We start from the raw sequence: 27,184 nt of genomic DNA on the forward strand, positions 1-27,184 counted from the left end.
GATGCAGCCTTTAATGGCCACTTCATTTAAGAAAAGACATTTTGCCAGAACTACTGAGATACCCTACACCAAAAATACCCTTGCCATTCCTGACATTTTGTGAGTAAAACCCAAAAAACACCAAAACACCTTTCCCTTCAGTAAATACAGGTATGCACAGTAGCTCTGATTAATTATGACAAAATGAAAAACCTACACCAAAGAGCAAACAAGAAAAATAATGTCTCTAAAAATCCACTGTAATTTCACAGGGAATACTTTCTTAAGCAGAGAAGCAGTCTAGAAGTTCTGGGGTTTTTGGGGGGGCAGAGGATGCTCTTTTGCCATTTTTTGTCTTGTTGTAATTGGTTTGTTTGTTTGGGATTTCTTTAATATTGCAAATAATTTAAGAACTACATTAGATTTAAAATGTCATCATTAGCATTCCAAATAACCAAGGATTTCATACTAAGATGACAATAAGACTCTGAAGGAAATTTAATCAGCTCTGGTCCTGTCACATTCCCCAATTAATTCCTTTTGCATAATATAGTTATTTATGAACCCACAAATAAAACAGCAAACCTAGGAAAGGCTTTCTTCTAAAAGCTTGCACCAAATCCTAATGCATCTTCATGACAGCATACTTCTACAGGTACAAGGAATATTAATATTATTATTATTATTAATTAAAACTAAATAACTTTCAAATATTTTTTTAAATTAAAAAGGTAGGCCATATAGGTTGAAGAGTAGATAAAAATCTCTCCCACCATTAAACTAAGCACATAATCTGGCAGAGATAAATTTTCTCATCTATTGTATTAAAATTTAGCCAGTTAACCTGTATTTAGTATATGAATGCTCTTCAATAAACAAATTGTACACAAAAACTAATCCCCATCAACAAAAGGTAAGGTTTAGAGGGCTTACTTAAACTGCATTAAACTTGTGCATGGATATTCACCTTCAAAACTGCAGTGGCTGGAATGTAAAGGGATCAAACTAACCTGGATTCACCAGTCTCATTAAGTCTTCTCATCAAAACTATGATCAATCCTACCAGATTAATACTGATTAATCCATGCTCCTCCACAGCTCTGGGGAACAAACTGGGCTAATGGGGCTGACAATTCTAGTTGGAATGTAAAAACCCAGCTTTAGTAGATCTGACAATGGTACAACCATTTGGGATCCAGAAGGTGAAAGCAGTTTTCAACTTAAAATGTTCAGACATCTCATCAGATGCCATTCCAGCGACTCTGCTTCAAATAATTAATGACTGAAGAAGTGCAGCGCTGGGACTAATCAAGCAGCAAGAAATACTTCAGCTCTATTATTATGCAGCACTACACATACACACTATGTCCTTCTAAAATATATGGCTATACACATGCACCTGCCCACGCACGTATACACCAAGTGCCATTGCAAAAGTCAAAAGCCAGGCTTAAGGGATAAGCATAAGGAGTAGCGCAGCTAAAGATGAAAGCAATCTGCAGGGTAACTAGGGCAAGATAAGGATTAAAGCATCTGCAGGGGGGAGGGGAAGGGTGTTGATTCATTGTTAAGTGCTTAAACACAAGCGGATAGCTAGAAATAGACTTTCAAGTAATTTGTTTCAAAACACACACACACAGACACACTCACACTAATAAGAGTGGCAGAGAGAGGCTAGAAATTTCAAGGTAATCAAAGCTGGTTTATAAAATTAGCAATCTTAAAAAAAAAAATGGTAGGAGCTGCTTAACTCAAGGCCTCTGTAAGGGTTTTGATCACACAAAAGGTCCAAAAAATAATGGGGCCTCTTTCTCCATAAATTTTTTTTAGAATAATCTATAGCACAAGGCACAACAGTTCTGTAACTATCAAACTCTTGCTGCTCTGGCTAAATTACTTAAAAATTTGAGGATAATTCCTAATGAAGGTACTTTTTAATGCAGCAAGAGGAGAAAAATGATCAGAAAGGTGCACTGTGTAATTGCAGTTTCATATCTCATTAACACTGATATCTTAATAACCTTTGCTCTCAGGCAAGCTACTTCTACAAGCTCTCCTGAATACTGCTCTGGCTCTTGGATGCCTTACATTGGGACAAATGATGAAATTTCACTATTCTTTGCTAACTCTCCTCTTGTAACCCCCATTGTGAGAGCTGGACATGAAGCATCTCCTCTCCCACAGCAAGTCCTGGCAAAAGTCTGTTAGGCAGCAGAAAGCTGAGGTTTGCAATGCCATCAGCTGTCCCAGCATGAGTCATTCCAGTGGATGGCCATGCTCTAATACAGGCTGTGGGTTCTCAACAAACCAGCCTGAAGATTAAGGCAGCAGCCACTTTCTACATCTCTAGGCTTTAGAGAAATACCAGGTCAGAGCTGTTAATTTAAATTCCTAAGATTTCTCTGCATTCTTACCTTAGGAAATTGTGAAGGAAAAAAAACAAACCCAAACCATTCCACACATTTTGATACTAGTTTTCCTTTTCTGAAAATAGAAATGACAGGAATGTGCCTGTGATCCTGATTACCACACCTGTCTCTTGCCTTCCTAGTATCATTTCTACAGGCTAAACCATTTTTTTTATCCTATGTGCTTGTTTTGAAAGATGTCTAGAGAAACTTGGATTACTTTTCAAAACAAATTAATGGCAGTTTAGCACCCAAATCCCCTAGATGTTTTTAAAAAAGAAATTTTAAAAATCTCAATCCACATTTCAAACACATAACAAAATGAACATTTTATCACTGTTATGGAGGGAAAAATACTTGGCTGCTCATATGATTATGTAAATCAAGATAATTAGTCAGGCTCAACTGTCATCAGGTAACAAACAAAGGAATACAAGCTTTTATCAAGCTAGATGGAGTGTCTCATGTTTTATATGAAAAATACCTTTGTGTAGTGGAATCTCTAAATTAATTGTTGCTTGTGTTGCAACCAGTGTACAGACAACAGCCCACTGGGACTAGAAGCCAAAGAACGCGCACCTTTACACTAACCACTTTCATGGGCGAAACAGAACCAAAGCTGAGCTCTAATTTTGCAAGGGAAAGCAGCAAAGAAACAATTTAATTGGGCAGGAGGTAACAGGAGAGTAGCAGCCTACTACTAAATGCAGGAGTGGTTAACTAAGTCCCTTATCTGGGCTCACAGCCTAATACTGGGCAGCTGAAAGGCCTGACATCACTGAGGTCAACATCAAAGGGTAAGAACAGCTTTTTAAATTGGAGCTGTCATGGATAAATGGCCATGAATAAATTTAAACAGGGGAACAGAATATATCTAATCATCAGAAGACAAGAGCTCTGGAAAAGCCATGGGGGCCAGAATCTAAGTCTAAAATGAAGACTGATGATGTAGCAGGATGCTTTGCCAGCACATATTGCTATGGCTCCTCTTCACTGCTTCTACACTGCCCTGTTTCTTCAAGCAACTTTTCCAAGGGTAAAACTAAGCCACTGTCAAATCAAAGCAGGAGCAAATCACACTTGGTACTTAGTACAGATGAAAATGATGGAACAATCTGTGTAGTAACTGCCTCTATTTTTCTAGATGATTACAGAAAATGCACTCAACTGCTACACAGCAATCGACACAGATTTTTTCTTTTTCATTGTGCTAGCTAAGCACTACCGAAATATTTCTTTGTGGTACAGTTTCACTGCATCATTAAAAGGGGTCAGCCTTTTAATGGGAATTAAACCCATAGAACCCTTGTTCTTGGAATGCAAGGGATTTCAAATTCCTTGCATTTCAAGAACATGAAATAGCTTTGTGACCCTAGTATCAGAGTTTCACTATTAAAATTTGAAAATTAATTTTCATTGAAGAAAAACAAGGTGTGAATTTTAAACATAACTGTAAATATTCTTGAATAAATCCAAGTGTAGATACTCTTACTATGCAGTATGACTAAATCCACTTAAAGGTACATTAAGCATAGGAAACTAGCCCAGAGGAACTATTACACATGGAAGATGTGATTAGAATTACCTTTTTTGTCTTATTCCCCATTTTTTTAATTCCTAGTTTTGTTCATTTCATGGCAATTTCCTCGAATGGACTACTTTTTCTAAAAGCCCAGGCATTACTATACTGGAAAAACACCACTCTCCAAACCAGTTTGGTTTGACTACAATCTAGCACTCCAATGCAGAAGTCAATTAATAGAGCTGTTTCATGGGATTTTTAAAAATTTATTATGTCATCCTGTACATCCAAAGTAATTTTTTTTTTTTAAATTAGCATTTGGTTCCTTTAAGTATCTTTAATCAAGAAGACAGGAAGTGGATGCTGAGAAGTGTTATAGTTTAGTTCATGATATCAAGCTCTATGGGGTATTTTATTGTTCTCATTTCACTGGATCTTTTCCCACTAATACATGAGGGAAAAATAATCAATAGATATTAGATAGCTACACTTATAGAACACTAGTGTAAACACTTTGCCTTCAAAACATATGAGCAAGAGAGTTTCCAGAACTATTGGTTTCACATCCTCAACAATGGCTCTGGTGTCTTTTTCAGTACAAGTCCCAAATTCAATAATTTTTGTTACTTAATTGTATTATCTCACGCACTACTGCTGGAAATTAAAATATTAATCTTGAGGAAATCATATTAATATCTGAGTATCTCAATGTAAACTGAAGTTTCTACTGGTAGGATTTAGCTTCCAAAGCTAGAATAAACTTTAGTCATAGACACATTCTTTACTACTGTATTCACTGATGTGATACATCTACATTGACCAATAAGGATCCTCTTAATAAGGCTCAAGTGGGTAAAACCTTGTTCTCATGAGTAAACAAAGCTAAACTGTGTAAAAAAAAAAAAAACTCAGGTCATCAGTCAGATCAGGTCAGAAATCCAGGGTGCAAAGTAACAGTATTTCAGTACTGTCCTGAGGACAAACTTAATCCATAGAAGCCTACTGTGTAATAGAATTTGGAAACAGAGGTGCTGAAAGACTTTAACTATTCTTCCACAAAGAACTATTTTCACAACAGTGAGAAAATGCCGTCTAAAAGGACAGGAGATACTTTGTCTCACCAGGGGTGATCATAGAATCAGAATTTTTAGGGTTGGAAAGGATTTCTGAAGATCATCTGGTCCAATCTGCCAAGGCAGGGTCACTTGGAGCAGGTTACTCAGGAACACATCCAGGTGGGGTTGGAATGTCTCCAGAGAGAGAGACTCCATGAACTCCCTGGGTAGTCTGATCCAGTGCTCTGCTGCCCTCAATGTAAAGAAGTTCTTTCTCATGTTGTGAAATTTCTTGTGTTTTAGCTCAGAGCCACTGCTTCTTGTCCTGTTGCTGGGAACCATGAGAAAGAGTCTGGCATCATCCTCTTAGCACCTGCCTTTGAGATATTTATCTGCGTGAATGAGATCCTCTCTCAGTACTCTCCACACTAAACAGGCTCATCTCCTTCAGTCTCTCCTCTTGAGATGCTCCAGACCCCTAATTATCTTCATGGCCTTCCAGTGGACCTGTCCCAGGAACTCCATGCCTTTCTGATACTGAGGGGCCAGAACTGGACACAGCACTGCAGATGTGGCTTCACTAGAGCACAGTAGAGATGGAGGATCACCTCCCCTGACCTGCTGGCCTCAGTCTTCTCAGGATATCAGACATATATATATCCCTCCTGGCCCCAAGGGCACTACCAGCTCATGGTCAAATTGTCATCCTTCAGGACTCCCAGATCCTTCTCTCCAGAGCTTCTCTCTACTTGATCAGTCCCCAACATGTACTGGTGCTCGGAGTATTCCTCCCCAGGTGCAGGACCATATATTTCATTTATTTGAACCTCATTAGATTTCTCTCTACCCAATTGTCCAGCCTTTCACAGTCTTGCTGAATGGCAGCAGAGCCTTCAGGTCATGCTGCCAAGTGGATGCTGACAAGAATTCCATAAGCCTCACGGCACTTTAACAATTTTCCTCATAATCTAAACTTATCTATTATGAAACAAGTTACTTTGTATTAGGTTAAGAAAGTGAACTTAGCAGAAGGATTTCAATTTCCTGCCAAATTTATTCTTACTGTATAATTTATTTATTAAGCAAAGATTTAAAAATAAATGTTTTGGAGCTTGGTTTACAGCAGATTTGTGAAAGTATGATTTAGCTCAGGTTTGGATGGGGAGCTGCATTTCCTGCACGATAAATTGCATCAAGCTCTCAGAATTAGACATACGCTTAATTGATTATTCTGTTGCTTCATTGGGTGTTAGATATACTTGACATGTCAAATTTGCAAGCCAATCAAGATATTAGAACATCTATTGGGATCCAAATTTATCAAACAAAGCCTGTGCTTAACTCTGAGCAAACAGAAGTATTCTGTTCAAAGTCATTGGGGAAATAGGCAGGGAAATTCTGATATGAGGGCGTTCACTAATTTACAGTTTTTCTTTATGCAGCTATCTGCAACAACTAGATTAGCTGGGACCAGCAAATAATAGGAATTAAAATTGGGACAATGACCTTACTTTTCATCTCACTAACACAGACCATTAAAATTGCCAACTATCAACCATATAAGCCAATGAAATTCAAGAGAGGAATTGCGAAAGGTGGGGAAATTTTTTTTTTTTCTGAAATTAGAAAACAAAAGCTTTACTTCAGAAATAGTAAAAGTCCCTGCTGAAGTTACAGAAACGAAGCACTCATTCCATAGGCAAAGCAAAAAAAGGCTTCATCAGAAAATTTTAACAGGCATCAAAGAGCAGAAAACAGAGAAGATTGAAGACTTGCTGATGCATATGCACAGTTGTATTTACATATAAAGATTAGCGAAAGGGCCTGAACTCAGTCATGCAAAAGAGGAGGAAGTATGCAAGGTGATGATCTAATCAAGTTCTTACCAGGGCTTCATTATCTTCTGCAATTTCTGATATCGTCTGCAAAATTAAAACTTGCAGGTGAGGAAAAACACTTTAAAACATCTGTACTCTATTTACTGCATACAACCCCCCCCATACTTGAGCCATAAAATTCACAGACATGCATACAATATGAGGCAGTAAATTGCTAACAATTTGCTGTGAACAGAAACAGTTCAGTGACTGGTAATGAACACTCCAAATCAATTTCAAATATTTGTTCAGAACAACACTTGTGTTAACTTCTGTTAGGAAAAAAAACATATCTAGACATTCTAATTTAGTAAAACATTTGTGTAAAAAGCCTTTGATACAAAACAATAAAGGCTTTTTACACGTTAAGCATCTTCTATCCTGTTTCAACGACATGTAACACCTTGCCTGTAGTCTCCACCACTAATACTGATGTCAGAGTCATCAGCATTGTTGAAAGTTGTGTAGCTAGGATGGTAAATGGCACCAAAGATAGATACCCTCTTTTTAAAACACCACTTAAACATATAAAATTAACAGAGCTAGAAATAAATAAAAAGAAAAACAATCCACCTCTTACTTAACCATTTCTTGTGCCTCCTAAATCTATTTCACAGTTTTATTTCAGAGGCTTGACTGCAGTTCCATACTGGGCAGGCGAGTGTAAAAAGGACAAAAAAGAGGTCCCTCTTTCCTTTCTGCACCTTCTCCCCAGGTCTTCCCCTTTGCACTTTCCCTCACAGCAAGCTGCACAGCAGTGTCATTCAGCTCAGAAAAGTACTAGGACTACAAGCTCTCCAATCACTGATTCAGTTCTCTAATTCTCTCTTAGAAGGCAACTACAGTTTTGGGACTTTTTCCCCTTTTGGTAAAAGCAATAATGCTTCCCACCTTTTCAAGAGGAACCAGTCTCAAAGAGGGCAGCTTTTGGGCTGGCTTGTGTGAATGCCAGTGGAGGAAACACAGAGATCACGGGAACAGTGGTTTCAAGTCCTTCTCTGCCAGCTGTGAGCTGTAATACTCATGCCTGAAGACAGTGCTGGCACAATTTACCATGTATCCACAGACTGGGCTACAGCCTAACTCAAATCAGAGAAGTGACAAGATTTTCTCCTTGGATTTCATGCCCTTGGTTCTTTTATGCTACAACATCTATATGTGTAGCCAGTAATAATAAGTAAACAGAAAACATCCTGATGATCAGACAGCCTTAACAAGCAGGGGAAAATACCCTCAACATGCTTTTATGAGCAGTAAAATTCAAAACAGTTTCCACAGTAGGAGATCCAAGCTTCAGCAGAATGTCATTCCTGTGCTTCTGCAAACTAAGTGCTTCCATGCTGTGGCAGATTCTGCTAAACCACCAAGACAAATTGCCACAACAAATGGGTTTTGTCATCTCCCAAATGTGCATGGATCCTTGCAACTTTCTGCAGCATGTCAGACAAACTTCATAGCCAGGCCAGTTTTTAAAATAGCTGCTTTCTTCCAGGTGCTGAGTTTGGCTAAACAGCAAACAAACTTGAAATTAGCACTGTGTTTTTCTGATAGAGAAACAAGTGTGGTGTTTGCAAACTGGTAGCACTTCAAAGGACAGATTCTGTTTTGCCAGAGATTTCTCACAACAGGCTCTAATCAGGACATTTTCTCCATGACTGAGACAGGGATTACAGAACAAACATCTGAGTTCTAAAACAAAACATTTAGACAGCAACTCTCTTAGCATTTACAGAGCTCTCATCCATTCTGAGTTAATCAACAATCAGTTAACCTGAGGTCAAAAAGTGTGCAAAATAAAAGAAAATATAAATTTAGAATAATGTGCAGAAATAACTGAATTATATAAGAAATTTCTGGTGAAGCAATACAAAGACAAAATTTTGACTTCAGAAGAAAGATAGCCATTGTATTAAATCAAACAATTTCCACTGATTTTTCTTGCTTTGCTGTGACTAGAGCAGCAATCAATCTAGGACATCAAATGTTGCAGCAATACATGATTATAGGCTGACTTTTACTACTGAAGATGTGGATGAAGGCTGTTCTCTAAAGCAACACATGCTATTTTCATCTATCATCAAACCAAAACAAAAGGAACTGGCATGAGCAGGAGTTCCTCTCATATTTACCCACAGACCATGCAAAAGTCACCAAGGAGGAACCAAGCTTATTCTTCCAAATCAGCAAATCAGCCTGGAAAGAAACTAAGTACAGTCTGCCACCTCCATCAGCTTTCCTCTTTCTATATATACATAGCTTTTTTTCTCCAGAGGGCTGACTCTGTGGTAGCAACCAAACAGCTCTGTAGAGCCCTTCCTGGTGAGTTACCAAGGTAGGGTCAAAAATGCTGAAAGTCTTACTGATCCAGACACTGTAATTAGCTCAATACTTGTCTGGCCTCAAAGGAATTTTGTGATACACTTCCAAATTAATCCCAAGGAGCAGCAGTGAGTTCTCTTCATACTTTCTCAAGCACACAGACTTAGTACTTGCTCAAATACTGCAGGTTACACCTTGAGCAGAGACCAGCTTAGCAGGGACCCGACTAGATCAACTCCTATCTCTTCATGTGCCAAAACTTCTGTACAAAGACTAAAGATACCCCAAATCTAAACCCCAGCTGGAGTAATACACAGTGCACAGGAAGGGCTTGTCTGAACCGGGGAAAAAACCTAAAACATCCCATTATGAGAGCAAACGTGGAGCCACTGTAGCTAATGATACCAAGACCTAAAGCAGTCACACCACTTCAGCACAACAATTGTTTCTGAGCCTGCACTGTTTGAACATGAGCAGAATTGTGTAAGAGAGCCACTGAGGATAAAAGCTTTTCGTGCAGTATGACCCCAGACAGGGCCACTGTTACCAAAGATGGAAGATATTCACAAAAACTTCCTCCTCTACAGAAACACTGATGGGATGATGGATGAATGACCTGCCAACCACATTAAAGCACCATTTGGCTATTGCTTTTCAGGCAAACACAAGGATAACACACATTCTAGATAACAAGCAGTGCTTAGGAATACGATAAGAAAAATTCAAGAGTACAAATTTCTGGCTTCTGTTTGTAACAGGTGTGGCTATCAGAAGCTTATGAAATCTGGGAAACACTTTGACTTGGAATAAGCTACAAAATTAATATTACTATTAAGTTACACAGCAGGCCTCAGACTCCTCACAGCCACCACAACATCCCACAGCTATACACAGTCCAAAAGACAAAAACATCCTGGAAAGTTGCAGAAGTGGAGATTTTAAGCTCTTCCCCTTATTTTTCTTGGTTTTTCAAATACTACAGTTTTGTCTGGAGATAGCAAAAAATTAAAAATTTATTTTGCCCACCTTCATACTCCGGAGAATATCTGGAAATATAAATTCACTCCTGGAGTTACTCTTTTTATAACATTTTACGAAAGTAGTTGCCAAACAAGACCCAGTATAACTGTCTCCTCTCCCCATCCCTCTTCCTGTAAACAGCGTGTTGATATCACCATTTTAAAGGGGTTATTTAAATGCTAATATTCCCAAACACAGGCAAAGTAAAAAAAAAAAAAAAAAAAGCCTGGAGAAATAGCATTTAGGATGGAGGGACCAGCAACTCTCCCTGTCTTCCCTCCAAAATGTGATCTTTGACAGTTCCACCTTCAGATGACCTTGAGATTGGCTCAGTTGGTTAAAGCACGATGTTAATAACACAGAGGTCTGTGGGTTCAATCCCTGTAGGGGCATTCACTCAAGAGTTGGATTCGATGATCCTTCTGGGTCCCTTCCAAGTGAGACAATTCTGTGATTTTATCTAAAGCCCACAGTGTGTGCTTTGCATATGTAAAAGATGTAAGAAAAATTGTACTTGTGTGTGCTGAGAGGGAGGGTGTAATCCAAGCCTGAAGACTGATGGGGAAACAAACCCAAAATAGAACAAGCAGGAGAAAAGTAAACCAACAAAAAAAAAAGCCACTCCAGAAAAAACCCTACTCCTCCTTCTTTCTTTATGGAAACTGCACTGAAAGATGGAGCTGCAGCCCTTTCTCATTTTCCTGCCATTACCATCTCCACAGTGGTATAGTAGGATTATCTGATTTTATACACTCTTGGATTTCTGCCTCACAGACAATAGTCACCCTCTCCCGACATTACAGAAGCACTAAGAAATTAAGATTACGTAAAATCCCTGTTGGACAAGAACTGATTTGGCAGCAATGTCAGATTAAGTAATCTATGCTTCCAGGTGAAGCTTCACAGGGATAGTTGAGCCTGTTTAAAACCTTGTGCTGTCAAAAATACAAATTAATTTCCTCCCTCCATTGGCTGAGTTTCTGACAGTTTAGAAAATTGAATTGCATCACTGAGGAGTCAAATAAACATTGGAGATGAACAAGAGAGGGAGCAGGTACTACGCAGCCAGTAGCCAGGAAGGGTGGAAAAGGACTATGCTATATAGCGGCAAAAATCTACTAGCTTAGTATTGTTCCTATCTTCTGAAAATTCATTTTCCATTTATCTAGCGAGTTGGGCTTTCACAACTGTTTTCTGGGGCAATGCTGTGAGCTCAATCAGGGAACTAAACTGGGTTAAGGAATATTGTATTAAAAGTAGCCTTTACTGTCACTTTTCGTAACCTACACCAATTTCCCAGTCCAGCTTGGTAGAAACAATACTGGTATAACTCTTCAGACGAAGCAGGACAGGAACAAGTTACTGTGAGCAAGGACAGCTTAAACGTTTTGACAGCACTGCTGAAATACTCATTAGACTGGGATGGAAAAAAATCACCAGCAGGTATTTGAGCAACTGTCCCAAAAAGTGTGCTAAAGTCGGAACAACTCCAAACCAATCTGTCTTCAGTTTTCCACTGGGCTGGTATACAGTATTATCTCTGTAAGGCAAGCCAAGAGCTAGAATTTCACTGAACAATGCAATTTGTCTTTAAAGCATGCACAGTTGATCTCTTGGAGACTTCCAGCTGTACAGCAGCCAACTCTGGAACAGCATGTGCTCAATAGAAGGCTCCTCTTCGTCAAGACACAAAACCCATACAAATATACATTTATTTACAAGTTTACATGAACTTGACCTAGCTGCATTTATTATTTCCAATAGGAAGATGGCAAAAATTAATGACTAAAATTAAAAGCAAGGTGTTTTTTTCTCCAATTTGCATATTAAGCAATTATAACTTCCTTATAATTAAAACTATCTGCTAACCAGGCTATCTGCTACCTTGTCTCAGCAGCATCTACTAGCATGTTCCTGTGCTATGGCAGTATGACAACAAAGCTGCTCAGCACAGCCTCATCAATGAAGCAGATGTCTGGAGAACAATCTTCTCAACAGCAGCATAAACAATTCTGTTCTGGTTACCATCAAGACAGCTAGGCTTAGCATAGTGGCATAGTGTCTCTTTTTTTTTTTTTTTTTTTTTTTTTCCAGAAACTGTCTGTTATTTCAGCCAAATGGCAAGTCATAGAGATCAGGATAATGCCAATAAGAAAAAAATCTGAAAACTCTGCATAGGCCTTCCTCCTTTCCCTCCCATGAGACCACCCTTATTATTATTACTAGTAATAACAAAAATAAATATAGATTCCTTTTATAAACTCTTTGGTCTTTCAGTATTTACATTTTCTTTTCTTGCTTTATAAGGCATTATGAGGATTTTTTTTCCATCTAAGGAAGGCTGAGAGTCTGTTCCAGTCACACAACTATTCTGATACATCAAGTAAAAAGTCCTACAACTTTAACAGTCTTCTGCTACATCAGAAAGATTATCTGTGCAGACATGATTTTCTGAAACACAAGTTCTAGGCTCGACTATGGAATACAGCTCTGAATGAGAGAACTATGTTATCACAGTTGAGGTAGCAAGAAGACATGACTCCTTCTTCCACCTTGATTCCTGGAAATATTTTTTATCCATCATTAGGATACCTAGGACTCAGCAGCATTGCTCATTTTTGCCCCGTTTTAGGGCAGTGCATTCTGAGGGGGAGTGGAAGCAGCACACCCTTACACTTCCCCTTTAGACAGTCTGTACACCTAAGCAGATGGACTGCACAGTTAGCTCCTCTTAACTAGGTATGGACTGGCTTCTGAACAAAAAGTTTAGCATTAGGAGTGCTATGGAAATCACTTTCTGAAGTCTCAGAAAAGAAAAATAGCTGCCTGCACACATCCACCCCACTCTTTGGTGATACAAATGCACAGTCTGAGAAACGATTGGACATCATGGGTAATTATAGGTTGGAATCAGCATTTTCTTGTTCATCGTGCCTTGTCTTGCAGTCTTTTCTATAATTTATAGGTCACCCAAACCATAAAAACAAACATAAAACTAACTTTTTTTTCCCCTTTTTTCAGTTAATAAGACTCATAGCAATGCTGTGGAAGTAAGAATGTGCCTGAAGGAAAAACAAGATAAGCCATCTCAATCAGCAAGATCAAGATACATGTGGATAGTTTCTGAGATGTTGCATCTCTGCTGATATAAAGATATTCATACTGACAAGATGCACTCTCAGCTTCACTAGGGCCCATGCACGCTACCAAACCCTACAGCTTTGTGCTTGCACACACCATGCCCATAGTTCTCTATTCTCTAACACATTCTAATTTTCTTCAATATTCAGGAATATAACATATGGAAAACTAACTAGGAAACACTTATTTCTTATCAACTTTTTATATTACCACGTTTCGTCACCTGTGAAATGAAAGAGAAGCAACTAGAAATCCAGGGATTTACATTCTCTTACTCTGGTCACTGTACTTTAATAGTCATCAGTTTCATTCACTGAAATAATGACTAAGTAGCACAATAAACAAAGCCAACTATAAATAAAACATAGGCCTCTTCCTCAGTGAAAGTTATATAAAAAGATGAAGTCTTGTTTTCCAGAGACTACCCAGTAAAACTTAATTACACACTCAAATTATAACTTAAGAGCCGCCTCTAACACAAAATTCATGTGCAAAGAAAACCTCAGAGCAACTTTGCACTGAGCACGATGGCACTTCTAATGAGCACTGCCTGGCCCCTCAGGGAAAATAGAGAATAAAGCTTGAATTAACAAAATTCATAGATTTCTAGCACAGCTGCAGCACACCGTGAACAGAGGCGCCACTCAGCCTGGCCTTACAGATGTAGGGCTGTTCCCAGCTGCATCAACCCACAGGCAGCGGGCACAGCACACAGAGGGGATCCCTGCAGAACACCAGCAGCCACCCCACAGGGTATGTCCCATTCCTGCTCTCCCAGAGTCTCAGTGCCAGTCCCCAGGGTGCAATACAAGAGCAGAGACAGCCATCACCCTCACACAATTTCACAGCACATCTGCTCTCAGATTGTGGCTCAGTGATACACCTAGGGTCTATTGCCACAAAAAAGGGCCTTTTCTGCATCCACTCATTACCAGCTCCTCTCTTGTTTCTTCAAGTCCCTAATTGAGCAGAAAACTAATTTCTAACAGAGTCATGTACTTTGCAAAAAGTTAACAGGCTGGATTGGCTTTGTGAATCACACAGACACTGGAACCAACTCCTGGAATCAGCTCCTGGAAAAAAAGCAGGACTGGGCTGAAGAACAGGGGTTAACACACAGGAAATGGGAGAAGGCAGCAGGGAACTGGACCATCTCTCAGCAGCACCAAGACATTAGGTTTGTTTCAGCTGTAGGGGTGACTCATAGCCCCATTCAAACAAGGCTGGCTCTATAGGAGTAGCACCAAGGTGGCTAAGATAACTCCATAGTGAAGATATACCTTAAATGCATCTTTATAAAATACATTGTCTTCTAAAACTGGGCCATGAAAGAAGTTTCTGCCCCACCCCGAAATTTCTGGCTCCTCATTCCTCTTCTAAGACCTGCCCCCTGCCCTTTATAATGCTAGTGTAATTGTTTGTGTAGATTCACCTATGGAACAGAGAAAAGCTTTATGTTCTGAAGCATTTTGGTGACTTTGTCAGCCTCACAGCCCACAAGGCCACATTGCTGAGGGTGCTGAGCCCAGGTTGGGAGCAATGGCAAGGAGGCCTTCAATTTGATTTATCTGTTCAGTGAGCATCTTGTGTGGTGCCTCTTATTAACAGTAGTGCAGAAAGTCTAAGCAAAAACAAGAACAGATCATAAGAGGACAACTGACTGATTCCAGCTGCCTTTCTTTGACAGTTTAGGGCACTGAATAAAAAAAAAAAAGTTTCTTTTCTTTCTTTTGAGGAAGTAGTTTGTCTGTTTGCTTAGTGTGCTGACACAGTAGCAAGTGACAGACCCTGATGTGAGGGAGCAGATTCAGTACCTTGAAGTGAGATGAGAAAGGAAAGCAGAAGCACCATGGCAGGCTTAGGCTGCTGTGCCTCTGTATGTTTGCTCCTTTCATCAAATCCCAAGTTCTGTTAAATATGCACTCATCAGCCAGTGATGCACAGTATAAAAGCAGAAGGGAATGTACAGCATAGCACAGATGTTCCTGCTTTACAACTCCTTCTGCAAAACCAGACTTGGAAAAAACTGACCGGCTCACACTCTCAGGAACTGCAGAATGTCTAGGCTGCTGAACATGAAAGACTGCAGTGAGTACTAAGAGCTCATCAACACGTGAAGCTGCTGGAAACTGTTACAGTCTGAGTCTTTGTCCAATGCCCAAACCAAAGAGTATTTCTCCCCACAGACAGAAATACTGATAAATACATTAGACAGGTAGATCGATCAATGCATATTTGATGACACATTACGTCAGCTAAAAAGAAAAAAAAATTAATCCCTCAAAATGTAGACACTTTAAAAATAAAATAAAATAATAAAAAATAAAAAGGCAGTAAACTCTGCTCATATGTCCAGTTTACAAGCCTGCTGTGTGGTTTGGAAACTTATACCTTTGGTCAGGACTTATTACAGGGTATAATTTGCAGTTCTTTCAACAGCAGTGTTGCCTTCAGTAGTTTCCCTCCCAGATAGTTATTTTTAATCCAGACCAACTTGGGTCATCCCACAGCTACAAAACAGCGGTACAAATGCATCTGAAGGGTGAGGAGGACACTTGCTTTAGTCGTAGTGCAGCTAAAAGAAAAGATTATAAAAAATGTGAATGTTCCCTGTCTGTTTCAACTGAAAATGAAATGCTTTCATTTAAATATTTTCTGCAGTGGAGTAAGTTAAACCATTAAACATGAATAATGTCACAACAAAATAAACCACAAGGGTAATGACTGTTAATTTTCCTGTGTTCTGATCTTCACAGGCATATGTGAGCCTGTCCATTTAGAATACCTTTCATTAGAACAGCAACTGCATGTGTATGTTTATATCAACTTAAACTTGTTTTTCCTTTTAAACTTAATTTGGTCAATAAACAACAAATACCACATGAATAAAAGACAAGCTGAAAAATTTGGTAACTAGAAGCATTTATTTTTAAAGTTGCATAACATGTGATGTGTGCCACAGATCACATCACTGCAAAAAAATAAAGACTATAACCCCAAAATGCTGAAGATTAAACCACGAACTTTTAGAAAACTAGTATGTAGCTGTAGTTAGAAAATAAGGATTCAGAGTTCCATAAGCCATTAACCACACAATTGTTTTTACACTGCCCAATCTATGGACTACTGGATTCTGGAAAGTAGTTAATTTTTCTGTGGAAAATACACAGTAGATATTGTACAAGAACCTCAGAGACCAGTTGTGTTCAACTTCAAAGACTACTTACTACTTTTGCTTTACTTCCTAATACTATTTACCTCCTTGAAGCCAAGGGAACATGAGCACATTTGTGAGGGGATTTGAACTGATTTCAGTTTTCTTTCTCTCAGGAAATGGTGTGAGTATTGTTGACTTCTTCCTGTGTAGTAGAGCTTGTAACTCAGTGCAAACCTCTTACTTGAAATCAAATGCTTACTGTTAGAGCATCATTTAATAGTGCAACAATCCAGTTGATACTTTTCTGCTGCACACTCCACATTAAGCCAATGGACACTCAGGACTTTAGTCCTGAATTTCACCAATGATGAAATTTGATAAGGCATTCTCATAAAGAATGAGTGTGTTTTTAGAGGTCAGCTTTCATTTTTATGTCAAAAAACCCGACTGGTATTAGAAAAATCCCATTCAAAAACAAAACAATAAATTGGAAATAAAGTAAAGATTTTTTTACATTTGGGTTTTACCATACATGTTCTCAGTAGCATGAAATTTAAAACACAGTTTTTAACTGATATCCCTTAAATAGCAGCCTTAAATATACTTTCAATGGCTTATTGAATAGAGAAGAAACTAGGACCCCAGTCTCCCCAAACTTTATGGCATAGGTAATACTTGTGACTTCCTACTTGCTCATCCCCAGTCCTGCCCAGCCCGTTGTTAGGGGAAATTAAAAAAAAAAACAGTATCTCATTGATAATTAATATACTATCCTAGAAGTCTAGACCTCTTGAGCTATTTAATTTCTCAACTCAGAAAGAGGATCATGAAATTACCCCACAGGGAAGGAATGCCAGATTTTAAGCAGAATACTCACTCTGTGCCACTTTCAACCATTTGCGTTAGGAGGGAAATGCCATCCAGGTTTATAAATTCTTGGGCAAATGTAACATCTCGTGAGTAGTTGGCTAAGTCTTTCAGTGCTTCTAACTTTGCATCCATACTAGAAGACTGGATCCTCTCATGGAGCTGCTGTGCATTTTGAGTCTATGAGAGAAACAAAACACACAAAACAAAAGCAATAAAACAGCTTTCGTTACAATGAAAATCATGTGTAAAATGTCAGTGTCAGCAGGAACAATGGCCATGTTTAATATCAATGATATTTAACTTCCATGCTCAGAAAAGATTAAGTAGCTCAAATACAAATTGCTTTTGTAAAAGTATATTACTCCTGTATTACTCCATTATTACTTATAATTATTTGGACTCTTGCAGAATCATTAGCTGAGCAATGGATAGATGTCCCATTGTCTCAGGCAAAATGTGAGCATTACGAATAACAGCCTTTGGCTTGAAGAACTTATGTGTCACATCAAAAAAGAAGAAATCAAAATAAAACAAACTGCATCAGACAATCTCAGTAAAATAATAGTGGCACTTCTTTTCCTGTCAATGCTTACTCAGGTTACACACTTCTCATCACCTTTAGCAGCAAAGACCACATACTGTCCTAACCATGTTACATCAAGAGAGACCAGCTTCAGACTTTCTGCTCCTTCCTCCCCCTCTTCTTTTGTTCACAGTCAGTTCAAACACTCACATACCCTCTTAACAAGGAGTGCAGAATACTTCCCACATAACACTATGATATTATCTGTCATACATTTTTTTGCGTGTTCAATAGCCTCATGTTAGGCTATAATGTTTCAAATAGAGGATGAGTTAGTGAAATTCAAAATGGACACTGATGATAAAAAGCTAAAGAAATACTTAAATAATGCATATTAAATTTCCTCTCTCTTTAGCCGTACAAATACTTTAAAATACATCTCACGTTTTCAATTTGATGCTTTCACTTACCTGAACAGAATACCCAAAAGCTTCAGTTAATAGCTAGCTAGGTCATACTTTTCTTAGAAAAATAATCCTCCTCCCTACATATAGAGAGATTTGCAAAATTCTGTTTCCTAAACTTCATTTCTTACCTGCACCCAAGGAAAGGTGAATGAGAGGTTATGTGTCATTAGGGAAACAAATTAAATGTAAATTCTGTTGAGAGTTATTTTCTCTGAGATGATGTTTATTCTTTCTCAGCTGGAGAAGAAATAGTGAAGAAAGGGCTCTGCTGACAGACAATTCCTTTTCTGTTCAAGTAATGAATGTACTCTTCACAGAGATGGTCATCTCTGAAGATAAAGATTCTGAGAAGGCAGTCATTTTTAGTGCAAGTGAACATTTAAACAAGGAGCCCAGAAAAATAACCAGCATAGTGTTGTTACAGATACAACTGCCTAGCTACTTAACTTTGATTGTTTCAAAAATATGAATAAATTAAATGTCCCAATCACCTCCAATATCAGCAAGATTGGTTACTTGTTTTTACAATGGTGGTGGCAAATGCATAGTCTCCAGTCAGCATTTGATCAGAACAAATGCAGTAAGGAGCAGGTATGTGGGAGAAATGTCTTCTAGTTAGTGTGGCTGTGATTAACATAGTATTGAAAAGAAATGGAATATCTTTAGTCCTGAGGTTTTTTTATGCTTTAAGTATAGGGTAATGCAGCCATTGCAGTTCCATTACGTATAAAAAGGCAGAATCCTGTCATCCAAAAGATCTTTCTGCCACTGAAGGTTACCTACTCTATCAATGGATTTGACTTGTAATGAGGTAACAATGGTTTATACAGTCTCTCTGTAATGGCAATGGCTGTCCAAATGGAAACTAAAAGGCTATTCTCTCAAGCTTAAGCAGGTGAAAAGGTAAATCATTTGCTGAAACCCATAGAAGAAGTAAAAATAGATACCACTTACTTTCAACTTCCAGGATAACTACCGAATACTTCCCCCAGCGCTTTCATCAGAGGGGGTGAAAAAAGCTTTGCTAAAGTACTCTTCTATAATCAGCTACAAAAATACGCCTCTATTATTACCTGAACCAGAAGTCCAACAGCCAACTCCTACCTTATCAAAGTATGCCCTTCATGGAGCCATTCCATACCACTAAACTCCCCACTATAGCAACCCAGGAAGACTCGGAGATGCAAAATATCCTCAAAACATTGCTGTTTCACTGAATATATGCAATGTCTGAATTCCTGCCCACCTCAGGAAAGAAACACTCTGAAAAAATCTTCAATACTGCCACGGCAGCTGCATTCCCCAAACTTTGGAAATGATTGCTCAGATTTAACCTTAAACCTATTAAATTTGTATACATGGCTTTCTCTAACCTGCCATAGCTCTTGATAGTTACCACTCCCACTATCTGCCCACTAAAGGAAGTTCTACTGAACTGGAAGTTCTTCTGGCTTTCCACAGGAACCCAGTCCTCTAAAAGCTCCTGGATTCAGTGAAAATGGAACAAATAGGAATGGTGAACAAAACTACTGGTTCACAATGACCGAGCAGCTCTCCTGAGCTGCTCTACCAATAAGTCTGAGTGGGCAAACCTTGGGCAGCAGAGCTGTGGCCAAACAGATGGAGATTGTAATTGCCTGTGTATCATAATAGCAAGCAAGAAAAACATGTGAGCAGAGCAAGGGGAACATCTCCAAACCCCTCCACAACACTCTGTGCTGTGTAAACAACGCTTTGTCTTCATACGTATTGACAACAGATTATTTATGGTCAGGTTCACCCTTCCTCTTGAGGAAAGTCCTGTCCTGCCCCCAGCAGAAACACCTGGGGCTGGTGAACTGCTGCTGTCGTCCAGTCAGACTTGCGTTACACGTGTATTCACACCAAGCATGGAAAGAACTCCCTCTCACCATACCTGAGAACACCAGGGCAAGGATGTATATTAGCAGCTCACCTACACTGCACAACACCAGCATGAGCAGGACCAACCTATCAACTGAGATATGTTCATCTTCTTTCCTCTGCAGAGAGTGAGAGCTTTGAAATTCACCAGACTAAAACCAAAATATCGTCTTAGATCAGCTTGGAACCCTCTACAGAGCACAAAAATCCATACTACAAAAGTGGTTCAGGCATGTTTTAAGCACAAAAGAGTGCTTACTAACATCTAGGCTTTATCTGACTATGCCAGTGTTCCGTCAGCAAAGTCTACACACAGTTGCAGTTTTCTTACATTAAAAAAGTTTTGCAAGACACTACATCCAATAAATCTTGCTCCTTCTACCCTCAGATGAGAAAAGAACAGACAAATGGTAGAGGAAATATTGATTAAGGAGGTAAACATATATTTGTCTCAGCAAGAGTGCTGGCACACGTCTCACTGGCAACATGGACAAAAGTCATATTGTCTGTTGTCATCCCAAATGCCTGACGCATGAAAATATTGCCTTGGTTAACACCATGCAGTTCTCACAAGCCTTCTAATTCTTGTTGCCATAGCACTCATACATGCTTATGCAATGTACAGCTCATTTATGACTGCATTAAAAAATGAAACCCGGATGAAATATGCTCCAAGTGCTTACCAGGGAGCTATTTTAATGATTTGCAAGCCATCAGTGGATGGACAGAAAGCACAGCTCATTAAAGCAATAGCAGAGCTGGCTGCCATGTCTGCATTCTAACTGAAATATTCAGGTAGGAGTAAATGTAAATATATAAACCTTCACAACTAAGAATCATTAGAGGGAATCAACAGAAATATGGCTGCTCAAGGAAATGAAAGGCAGAACTAACTGCTCTCCTCTTTAGAAAGGAAGGAAGGAAGATGGGAAGCTTGTAAAACGTGTGCTGTTGAAGTCCCAGCATTTCAAAAGGCTGGCAAGTGGCATAAGCCACATGTCTAGTCTTAAATGACTTGCTCCAAGGACATCCAGAAAGGTTGCCCTTAGGGAGTAGCAGTGCTTAAAAGGAGCAGCTTGATGAGATTGTCGGCTTAAAGAGAAAACTAATGACCTAAATCCAGGATGTGACTTTCTTAGAGATTCAAATAGCCATTTGGAGGTTAAGAATCCCAAGATCATCCTAACAAGGGATTCTGCTGATCAAACTATCATTTCTTTGCCACTGAATACTTTGTGCAAAAACTTTGAAAGCAACTTATTAACCAGATATACACAGGGCTTCTGTACAGAATACAAAATAGAGCGAGTAAGGACAAGAGGGAGGACACAGATCCAAATGCAACCACTATCAAACATTAATGTACCATAGAAGAAAGTTGCACCATTGATTTAAATTGCTGATTTTTCCATTATGTAATCAGTTGTCTTCCTTATCCTTTACAAAAAGCAAATAAAATAAGAGTATTGCGACCTACACTGTAGATTTCGTCACATTAGTCAATATGTTGCTAGAAAAACAGCACAGAGACGATCAGTAACTACCAAATACAGCTTTGTCCTTACCAAACATTGCATTTCTGTAGTTTAATTTAAATCATTCAGTGTTGAAACACCATGGTGGCTTTAAGTGTGCCTTTTCCTGGATTGTTATTGCCATTTCACCTACAACTGCATATATGTCAGAGAGCAATAGAGGTGTGGATACATTATATAACCATCATTTTACACATACACATTCAGCTTAGACCCACCAAGACTGACTAGCATGTGATGCCAGGTAAGCAATTAGAATCTATTTTAATCAATACATGCATTAATGGCTAACATTTTTTGCATAAACTCTGAAGAACAGTTTGTATATCTAAAGCCCTGTACAGATGTGATACACAGAGAGGTCCTGTGGAATCATTAGAGGCAATTAAGGAGGCAGAAACAGGGAAATAGCTATCTCTAGAGTCTTGCACTAAACCACTGACAAAAGCATAACAGATGCATAGCCAAATGTATTACATAAATATGCCTTAAAATAAGCATATACAACCACTAGCCACTTCTCAATGCTTTATAAGCATTTTTTTCTTCTATCTGCATTTGAAACAATCTCTTGCACTTACTATTCAAAACGGACCTTTTGAAACCTGAAAACATCAGATTAAACCTTTCTCTATGAATAGACAAACGCCAACTCCACTTCTCAAATCTACTATGAGCAGAAAGATATAAAGGTGGCTAATTGACCCCCATGGTCAGTGCTTCTGGTATAAGGGTTATTTAGCAACTAATTTACCATTACACAGTAAATATAATCACAATTACAGGCTAGAACTGCAAAAAGTTGTGCATTTACAGAACTTCAAATACATGTTCAAGCAATTGTAGATCAAAAATTCTAAACTAGATCCTCAAAATTTTACTTAGAGGACTCAGAAGTATAAGCAGAAATAGATTAAAAAAAACCTCTTTATACTTCCTAGCCCATTTAGATCACATGTAAAGAACATATTCCTCATATCTGTAGAAGCATTCAGAGAAAATACTATGATGACTATCATTGAACACCTTTATTTACATGATTGCTCATTGTACACATGCTAATTCATCTGCTTACAAATGAGTGACAGGTTTGAGAACTCAACTGATCTATGACCTGGGGATCAAAAAAAAAAAAAAAAAAAAAAAAGCCAAAAAAAACCCAAACATGACAAAAGCAAATTATCAGGCCCCACAAACGCCACATCAGAAAAACCCCCTTCACACAGGTTTTAAGGTAAATACCTCATAAGCAAGGCATTTTTCTAAATGCCCAAGAAACTGCTTTTAATAAATAGTAAGTGCTCAATGTTTGAAAACCATTAAATTAAATAAACTACACTAGTTCCTTCAATTTATTTTTCCCAATATTTTAACATCTTTTTAAAATGATTAGTCATTTGAAAAAGGATTTGCGGGAGCTGCCTGAAGGAATCCTGCAGTTTCACACACTAAAAGGTTGGACTTTGCTTGCTGCATTGCAGGACGTGAAAGTCCTTTCGGATCAGCCTCACACTCAGGAGCAATTACAGCTCATTTATACACCTACCCACCATGCACTGGAATATGGTTATCACAAAAGAGACAGTAGCACTACAGCATTTCAATTGTCACATATGTTCAAATACAAAGAAATGTTGCATAAGAAACTTTTTCATGCGTCCCTTCAGAAATGCAAATGGACAATGGTGGAAAACAGGTCACGGAAAACTGCAAAAACACACAATAGCCCAAAGAATTGGCAAGAAAGATGATCAGAGAGGTTAAAATAAATAAGAAAGATGATATAGGAACAAAGATAATATGGGAGAAATTCAATCTGCACTCAAGTTACCTAGGAAACAGAGCGTCTGTGTGGTGAGCAGTTTATAGAGGAAAAAATAGCATTGTTTAGGAAAAAAACAGCCTTTCAGAGAATATCACAAACTTAGCAAATAGACCTATGGAAACAAAGAAGCAGTTCAAATTCCCACCAGGCCTAACAACTGGCGTTTGCAAACTTTTAACTCAAAGAAATTTAAAATAGGCACATTGTAAATCTCTCAAGGCAAGCATTTATAATGGATTTAGCAGCACACCATAACTGCAGTTCTACCCCTGCAGTATTAACAATGGTTTTCAGATAAAGGTCCCTGTATAGGCACACAAAATAATCTAAATTCAAGATTAAAAACAGAAAGTATTTAACATTTATATTAATGGAGTTATATTTCAAATCCTCATTTTAAAAAAGTCAGTCCAAAAATGCTGGTTTACTATTTCTAGATAAAACTACCTTTCTTTCCTCTCTCTTAAAAATCTTTTGTAGTACCTACTCTGAGTACATGAGCAATAAATAATTTGAGGCTAATGACAGCAAAACTCAAAAAGATTGCATCTCATCCTTTTCACCCAATTTTCTATGACTTGGGCCATGCAGCCCTAAAGGGTACAGCCAGACTACTGGCTGTCATGGTTATAAGCTGCATAAAAATTAAGGACTAGAAAAGCATTTTAAGCTCATGCAGCCTTCAGAATTGGTCAACACAACTCCTCTCAGCTCTTCAAGGAAAAAGGTTTCCTCAAAAGGCTTGTAAATTTCAGGACAATTTTTTTTTCCCCACGACAGCCAAAAAGTAGGCAGCTCAGGCCTCTCTGAAACTACAGGGAACACATCCCAGAAACTGCATAATGCATATGTGGCTTCTCTTAATTTCTCTTAATCTTTCTCTCCTTTCCTAGATCATCTACCTTTTCATAAAGCTTTTTTTTTTTGAGTATTATTTTGGTTTTTGTGGGGGGAAGATGAAAGATAGTTTCAGCTTTATCCTGTGTAGGATAGAAAAAACAGAGGGGGTAGGGGGAATTCAGAATCTTGATGTTTTCATATGATGAGAAAAACATTTCTCACCCAGCACTAACAGCTAGGAAAGCATCTTTCTCATTTTGTAGGAGTGTATCATGCAGCCTGTTCTTCACATTATCTCTTCCAACTACTCTTGCTCTCATACAGAATTTCAGAGCAAATATGGAAACAGATTGCCTGTTAGTTTTTCAGGGTAAATGACAACCATTGTGTGGGTCACCAGTTTAAGAACCACAGCTTGGAGGCCTTTATCTATTTTAGGTACTGCTATGATTACCACTTTGACAGTACCTTACAAAGCAAAGAGACTATTGTAGAGTGAGGACATGTAGAACTTCAATTTTTACCTATTTAAAGAAATATTTGCTAATCTGACAAAAATTAATTTGTTCCTCCTTCCAAGATACCTCTCTGATTCTGGGAAAAGTTAATGTAAAATTTTAAAACATCAGGAAGTAAGAAAATAAGCACTGGTTCATACATAAATATCACTACTGGAGAATAGAGAGTAGGCCAGCCTTCTATCTTAAAACAGGATGGCTGAGTCATTCATAACTGCAGGCCAGTGCCAGAGCAGTCTGTAATTTGTTAGGTAACAGGCAATATCCTAAGGACTCCTGACTTGATTAACTGACCCCAAGGCAAATTCCCAAAGAAACAGAACAAGCAGATGATAGTCCTGTGCAAAGCCCCACCATCCTGACCATTGGTAGTAGCAGAAAGTGTTGTATATCCAAGATTTGTCTTTTGTGTTTGTAGGTCCCATTTCCAATTGCACAAGTGATCATAAAGCCAGTCAGTCATCTCCACAGATCACTCACAGCACAGCCTCTCTTCAGTGAGGTTTCACGATCCAGCTGGTTGTGGATTTTGAGATGGGAGAATTCCATGAGTTATCTTATGCAGTTATTCCATGTTGTGTTTACACCAAAACATGACGCACTGTATTTGGACTACATTGGCTCCTGATGAACCGCAAACTCTGTTTTGGTTTCAAGAGATCCCAAGTCTGGACAGTACTGGGGTGGATATTTGTTATTAAGAAGTCCCAGAGGTTAGGAGGAGCTGGTGCTGGGGCTGTCTGTTTCTGAAGAATATCCATCAAATGGGGTTTATTCTACCAAAAGTGGTTTTCCCAATCACAAGGCTGTTTTGGTAATACATGTCAAGAGACTCTGGAATCACACAAATCCTGACAGAGCTATGGTCTTAAACTGCTGTTTATTTTTTTTTTTATGTCTATAAAACTTTGAATATAATGACCATTGAAAAATATGATGAAGGCTAATGGAAACCTCTTGTCTTTGCCCAGCTGGCTACTGAGAAGTCCTTTCTGTTGAGAAGCTACTGGGTGGCAAAGCTTGGGCATAAGAATGCTTCAAATCTGCAGAGGCTAGAACACTATCATGAAGAGGTAAACCATTTTAATGGTACACTAACTACATTTGTCAGCAAGGAAATTGGATTGCTGCTGCCTTAGACATACATCTTCCAGGACTAATAGTGGCTTTCAGCATGTGGCACCAGCACTGCTCAACTCAGCAGGAAAACAAGCCATTATAGGGCAAGCAGCAACTCTGCCATGCTTTTTAGGAGCTGGCAAAGAGATGGTTTAGGGGGAAAAAAAGTCAACAACAAAGAATCCCCAGTAAAATCTCAACATTACATTTGCTATTCACTCAACACAAAACCAGAGATCAGGAAAGCTCTGACCTGAGCCACCCAGCAGAGCCCTCCATGGTTCAAATCCCTGACCTTCCTCCTGGCTTCCTGGTTTTGAGTACTGAGGCAGAAAAAGAGCAACTTGAGGGAGGCTGCAATGCCAGCAAGGAAGCAGGGATATCTTGTATGTGAAAACTGTTCCCAGTGGAAGTGAGACACAAAGACCCACCCAATTCTGCCAAGAGTATCACCAAATGTCACTCAGAGTTATTACTCCTGCCTCCATAACTCATAACGTTTCCTCCTGAAGGATTGTGTGATACATTGTGGATAAAGCTTAAAAGTACACACATTAGTTCACAATGATTTACTATTTGGATTTTCACTTTGAAGGAAGAGAAGAAAAGAACACTGACTCACGGGAGATGTTGTTAATCGAAGGATGGCTCCATTTTTTATTTCATTGCGATTCTGAAAGAGAAAAAACCAAAGGCTTTACTTAAGACTCACTCACATAAAAAGATGAAACATGCATTGAGCAGAATGACATGCTAAACCTGCAACAGTGCTTTCCTCTGTCTGCATGCAAAAGTTTCCCCCTTTCAGATGTAAGCTAGCATCTATTTTCCTCACTGAAGCATTAGCTTAAACAAATAGGTTGAATTCACATGACACTTAACCAACCTGAACTCTTTCAAGAATGACTTAATGTTTTTCAAAATTTAGCTTCCACTGGCAACTTCTAAATATTTTTTTGAAATATGCTGTCCGTCCATGGTGTCTGGCTCTGGTACTGTACATACTTGAGGAGTTCGTAAGTTTGCTGAAACCTGTCATTAAGCATCTGCAGGATTTAGAATTCATCCCACTGGCTCTTTATTTTCTATAACAAGAACATGCTGACT

General features: G+C 38.6%; 1 protein-coding gene across 3 annotated transcripts in view; it reads right to left on the reverse strand.

Moving 5' to 3' along the window:
- Positions 1–27,184, reverse strand: part of ELMO1 (engulfment and cell motility 1) — a 302,773-nt gene that overhangs the window by 199,149 nt on the left and 76,440 nt on the right. For all 3 annotated transcript variants that reach the window (XM_053942149.1, XM_053942139.1, XM_053942157.1), the window contains exons 6-8: positions 26,700–26,750; positions 17,356–17,525; positions 6,851–6,886 (exon numbers count right to left, since the gene is read on the reverse strand). In XM_053942149.1, coding sequence (XP_053798124.1) covers positions 6,851–6,886; positions 17,356–17,525; positions 26,700–26,750 — 257 coding nt within the window. The remainder of the gene's footprint in view (positions 1–6,850; positions 6,887–17,355; positions 17,526–26,699; positions 26,751–27,184) is intronic.

This window comes from Vidua chalybeata, chromosome 1 (genome assembly GCF_026979565.1).
Source record: "Vidua chalybeata isolate OUT-0048 chromosome 1, bVidCha1 merged haplotype, whole genome shotgun sequence".
Lineage (NCBI taxonomy): Eukaryota > Metazoa > Chordata > Aves > Passeriformes > Viduidae > Vidua > Vidua chalybeata.